The sequence below is a fragment of the Chrysochloris asiatica genome, unplaced genomic scaffold (genome assembly GCF_000296735.1).
Source record: "Chrysochloris asiatica unplaced genomic scaffold, ChrAsi1.0 scaffold00138, whole genome shotgun sequence".
NCBI classification, from domain to species: Eukaryota; Metazoa; Chordata; class Mammalia; order Afrosoricida; family Chrysochloridae; genus Chrysochloris; species Chrysochloris asiatica.
The window spans coordinates 7607738-7613979 of NW_006408656.1; the positions used below are offsets into that span (position 1 = coordinate 7607738).

General features: G+C 40.2%; 1 protein-coding gene across 1 annotated transcript in view; it reads left to right on the forward strand.

Annotated features, from left to right (window-relative positions):
- The window catches only part of BCDIN3D (BCDIN3 domain containing), a 9711-nt gene extending 6289 nt beyond the window's left edge, over window positions 1-3422 (forward strand). The window contains exon 2 of the mRNA XM_006870068.1: window positions 2781-3422. Within this exon, the coding sequence (XP_006870130.1) occupies window positions 2781-3422 (642 nt within the window). The remainder of the gene's footprint in view (window positions 1-2780) is intronic.
- Window positions 3423-6242: the final 2820 nt, after the last annotated feature.

Below are 6242 nucleotides of genomic sequence, written 5' to 3' on the forward strand. Positions count from 1 at the left end.
TTCCTGGATGCCAGCTCTCAGACCCTCTCTTTCTATGAATCTAGAGTCCTCAGCTGCTCTATCTCTCCACATCCCCATCTCTGCCTCCGTCTTTGGTGTTGCTGCTTCTCTGGATAGGGTTCCACATTCTGCTTGTGCTCTTCTCCCTTGATTGTCCTAGGGTCCTCTGTTTCTGGACTATAAGATTAACTATCCGTTTTTGTTACAAAATTTCTTCCTTTACAATTGTGACAGTTGCAATTTGTCATGATAACAATTACTATTGAATCATAGAATCTTATACCTATCTCTTTTCACCAGACCCATCTAAACAAGATGAAAACTATTTAGTTTGAGTTTTCCATCTTGATGTGGAATGTTTCTTAAATGTAGTCCAGGGTGCAGATTGAATAGTATGAGGAAAGGAAGCAAACCTGACACACACCTCTCCTGATTTTAAACCATGCTCTACTGATTCTAAATCTCCATGTTGTGTTCAAATGACTGCCTCTTGGTCTGTGTACAAGTTCCACATGAACACATGTATTCTGGAATTCCCATTTTTGCAGTATTATCCATAATTTATTATGACCCACACAGACAAATATCTTTACATAGTCAATTAAAAACAGTAAACATATATCTGGTATCCTTTGCTTTCAGCCAAGATCCTTCTTTCCTCATTCCATATCCTCTTCTGAATTTGGCTTGAATTTCTGGTTGTTGTTGTTGTCACGTGCCATGGAGTTGTCTCCGGCTCATAGCGACCCTGTACAGGGTTTCTGAGGCTGTAAATCTTTATGGGAGCAGAAAGCCTCTTCTTTCTCCCGTGTAGCAGGTAGTTCCGAACTGCTGACCCTGAGGATAGCAGCCGATTTGTAACCACTGCGCTACCAGAGCTCCTTGTAGTTCCTGTTAATGTACTACTGTAGCCATTTATAGATTATTTTCCACAAAATTTTACTTGCATGTGATATTAGTGATGTTGTTGTTGTCAAGTGCTGTCTAGTCAATTCCGACCCGTAGCAACCCTGTATACGGTTTCCAAGGAGCAGCTGGTGAGCTTGAGTCACCGACCTTGCAGTTCAAATGGCTTTGCAGTCTGACGCATTAATCCACCAGAACTCTGATATTAATGATACTGTTAGGTAATTTCCGTATTCTACTGAATCGCCTTTCTTTGGAATGAGCCCAAATAGGGATTTCTTCCAGTCAGTTGGCCAAGTAGCTGCCTTCCAATTTTCTAGGCATGGACAAGTGAGTGATTCTAGTGTTGCATCTATTTGTTGAAACATCTCAGTTGATATTTCATCAATTATTGGAGCCTGGTTTTCACCAGTGCCTTTAGTGTAGCTTAAACTTCTTCCATTAAAACTAACTCCAGGTGTGCAATACTTTGTCTTTTCAAGGCATCCTGTGAAATCTTCTGTTTAGGTCTTTTACTTCATTCTGATCATTTGCCTCCAGAAATGGTTCAATGTTGACCAATTTTTTTGGGCATAGTGACTCTATGTATTCTCTTCATCTTTTGATGCCACCTGTGTTATTTAATGTTTTGCCCATAGAGTCCTTTAATATTTCAATTTGAGGCTTTAATTTCTTGTTTAGCTCTTTCAGCTTGAGAAATACTGAGTGCATTCTTCACTTTTGGTTTTCTAAATCTAGGTTTTTACACATTTCATTATAATATTTTGTCTTCACAAGCCACCCTTTGAAATCTTCTGTAGCTCTTTTACTTCATCATTTTTTCCCAATTAGTTTTAGCTAGTCTACATTCAAGAGTTACACATATGTTGTTAAATGCTGTCGAGTCGGTTCAAAATCATAGCGACCCTCCATAGGGTTTCTGAGGAGCAGCTGGTAAGTTTGAACCACTAACTTTATGGTCCAGTGCTTATCCCACAGTGCCACATCAGGACTCCTACATGTATGTTGTTGTGAATTGCCATCGAGTCAGTTCCAACACATAGTGACCCTGTATAGGGTTTCCAAGGAGCAGCTGTTGAGCTTGAACCACGAAAAGTGCAAAAATCACAGATCTGTCACTTAAGAATAATTATAAAGCAAACACCTTTATGACCATTGTCCAGATCAAAAATAAAGCAATACAGCAACCTAAAAGTTATGCCTTTTCCTGATCATAAATTGAATTTTTTTAAATTAATATTTCCTTGACTTTATTTATAGCTAACTACAGTGTTTTTTTCTCACTAAACACTGCAGTTTCATTTTACCTATTTTTGAATTTCATGTAAATGGAAGCTTGCCATGTATTTTTTGTGTCATGCTTTTTCACTCAGCATATTACATATGTGTGAAATATGCACTGAACTAAATACCTTCATTTTTAACTGGTTTAGTATTCTATTTTAATGAATATACCACAGTTATTTACGAATACTACTACTATTGGACATCTGAGTTGTTTCTATCTGCATTTTCTTCACCTGTAAAAGGGCGTAAATATTTTTTATCCCTGGATTGTTTCACAGAGCAAGTGAGGTAGTGAATAGGAAAAAATTTTTTAGAAGAACACAAATTTGAGGTAGTAACAATGGATATCAAGGAGCCCTGGTGGTGCCATCTGTAGGATAAGATTAGTATTACAGCCTGTGACCCCTGGAGGGCGCTACGAACCTGCTTTTGAAAAACTTCACTTACCTACTTCCGTATAGTTTAGGAGTCCCACATCCTATAAAGTCGGGTGAATGACATTTTCATTGGGAGGAAAAGAGACTTAAATTTCTCTTCTATTCATTGGTTGAGAGCTACAATGACAGGGCTCTTTTGGATTCCTCTAGGAGTTGAGTGTGGCTCTATACAAACATTTCCTTTCCCTGCAAGATGGGGAGACCTATCCAGATGCAAGAGAACTCCGTCTCCTCTGCTGCGACATAGATCCAGTCCTGGTGGAGCGAGCTAAAAAAGAATGCCCTTTTCCTGATGCTGTGACCTTTGTTACACTGGACTTCATGAATCAAAGGACCCGGAAGGTTCTCTTAAGCTCTTTCTTAAGCCAGTTTGGATGCTCAGTTTTTGACATTGGTTTCTGCATGTCGGTAACTATGTGGATTCATCTCAACCATGGGGATCAGGGCCTGTGGGAGTTCCTGGCTCACCTTTCCTCCCTCTGCCGTTACCTCCTTGTAGAGCCACAGCCCTGGAAGTGTTACCGGGCAGCTGCAAGACGTCTTCGAAAGTTGGGCCTCCATGACTTTGATCACTTCCACTCCCTTGCTATCCGAGGTGATATTACCAATCACATTATACAGATCTTGACCCAGGACCATGGCATGGAACTAGTATGCTGCTTTGGCAACACCAGCTGGGGCCGAAGCCTTCTGCTCTTCAGGGCAAAACAGACCATGGGGACTCATCTGACCCCTGAATCATTGATAGAAGAAGAGAAAGAAATGAATAGATTAACATTCTTGAGACAGTGAGATGGGAGGAAGAGAAAATCATGAAAAGGATTTTACACTGAGAATTAAATCTTGAGTTCACTCTAATTGACTCCTTAACAGTTGAACAAGCTCAAAATCTGGCAGAAACTTTTGGCAAAATGTCCAAGGCATGCAATCGAAAGAGTCAGTATCTTCCCATTGTTTGGGATATACCTGAGGAGAATAAACCTATAGAACAATGAACTGAGCCATCTGGATTGAGGTGAACTGGCGAAAGTGATCCTGATTTTGGGATGTAGAAGGGCCTGATTTCGGGGTTGAGTTATAAAAAACAGGTTTAGGTTGTGTTAGTTCCCTGGGATCATTGAATTTGACCTGGCTTCCTCAGGTTTCTTAATTTACTGGTCCTGCCTTCAAGCCGAACTTTCTAATATAATATGGAATGAAGCAGCACTGATCTACCTAAAGCAAAGGGTTAACAGGAAAAGCATCTTATCTTTATAAACTGGCAAGTCACATCTCCAGGATGCACTGACTGGTATTTAAAAGATATATAAAGATTTAAATCATGAATCCAACATCTGTCTGTATAGATGAATAAAGTGAAAGTGTATATGATTTATGAGACTATATGTAATAAAAATGAATTGCGTATGTTTGAGAATGCCATGTGAGTTTGGGATAGATAAAGAAATCCTACTTTTTCCATTCTTTCCATGAGGGAGCCTTGGGCTTGACTCCCAATGAGTGTACCCACTCATAGTCACCACATCTTATCAATGAATCACTGCTGTTAAGTGCCTCCAAGTCGGTTCTGACTCGTGGCCACCCTTTATAGGGTTTTCAAGGAGCAGCTGGTGAGCTTGAACCGTCAACCTGCAGGTCAAACCAACTTTGCAGTCCAGCACATTAACCCGCAGCATCACACCAGGCCTCCACCCACCACTGTCCCCAGATAATTCTTGTTGTGAAGTGCCATTGGGTCAGTTTTGACTCATAGCGACCTTGTATAGGATTTCCAAGGAGTGGGTTTGAACTGCCAGCCTTTCAGTTAGCAGTCCAGTGCTTATCCTACAATTCTTGTTAGGTGCCGTCGAGTTGATTCTGACCAATAGCAACCATGTATAGGGTTTCCAAGGAGCAGCTGGTGAGCTTGAACCACCAACCTTGCAACTTTACAGTCTGACACATTAGCCCACAATGCCACAATTCTTAGGTACCTCAAATTCAATGATCCCAAAATCAGACTCATTATGCTTGTCCCAAACCTAATGCTATCATTTGGTGACATACCCACCCCAGTTTCCTCACTTACACTCCCTACACTGAAATAGTTACCAGTAATTTCTACCAATGACATCTTAAGTGCTGTTGAGTCGGTTCCAATTCATAGCAACCCTGCACAGGGTTTCCAAAAGGTGGCTTGTGGGTGTGAACCACTGACCTTGCTGTTAGCAGTCCAGTGCTTATCCTACAGTGCCACACCAGAGAGTCTCAAGGAAGACTGTTCTGCCCTGGAATTCAACCCAGGTTTCAAGAATGGAAGTCTTGCATAACACCACAGCACCAGCAATGCTGTTTACCAGTGATACGTAAGTATTTATTCCATCTATTTGGTTGGCACCTACCAGACGTTTCCGTGTAAGTGAACTACTCCATTCTCTGCCTTTCTGCCAGTGTTCTTTCTCAAATATCTAATTGTGTTAGTATTATGCTTAAAAGCTTTCAGTGGCTCCCTAGAGTCTAGAATTCGGTACCTAAACCTATGTTGTTCAATCCAGTAACCACTTACTGTGCAAACCTTTCATGATTGAACCTGCTATTTTGTGCTTTGAATTTTTTGTTCGAGACCAGACCAGTATGTTCAGTATTGAAAGGCATGCTAAAAGCAAGGGGGAAAAGTGTTTGGGGTTTTCTTATTTTGCTTTGAGGTATTGTGAATTCTGATACGAGAGGGCCTCAAAAAGTTCATGGAAAAATAGAATGAAAGAATAATGAATTTTTCCAGGAACTTTTGAAGCTCCCCTCTTATGTCCCAAGTGAAATTCAGTTCCTCAGTCACACTAGCCACGTTTCAAGTGCTCGATAGCTAGATATGCTTAGTGGCTACCGTATTGACCTACATACAGTGCAGATACAGAACATTTCCATTGTTGCAGAAAATGTTATAACAGGGGCCTGAACTCCATAACATGGCCTTCATGTCTCCCCTATAGTCCAAGTGTCTCATGGACCACTCCCATAGACGTGCCATGTCCCTTCATACCACTAGAACTTACTATAAGACATTCCTCTGCCCCTCTTCCCTCTCCTCCTACTCTCCCACCTTGCATCTTGAAATTATTTGTTCTAAAAGATGCCTTAAATTTACTTTGGGCCAATATTTCCCAACTCAAGTACTTTACATTTATCCACTGCATTTTTGTGGGGACTTTGCAAAGAAACCTCTATTATAGTATTTGGTACATAACAATTGTTTGCATGCCTCTTTTCTCCTCACCATAAGACTGATTTTAAACCTAACTTACTGTACATGTGTGCCTAGCACAATGCCTGACACATGACAAGCAGTCAAGAACTATTTGTTGAAAAAAATATATGAATAAATAAAAAAGAAATCTACCTGAATTCAATTGTTGAGATCAGTGATTGGGCTGCCCAGGAAACCATGAGAACAGAGGAAACTTTGAAAGTAAGCTTGGCCTTTGACACAGAAGTTTAAGATTTATTTTACAAAACATGTCTTTGAGATAAAATGTTCATTTCAAAGACTTGACTATTGGTAATTTGAGAGAGAAGAACAGATTAAGACTTATGAAAATTTGGAAGTCATGTAGAGTGATTGAAATTTAACAAGTA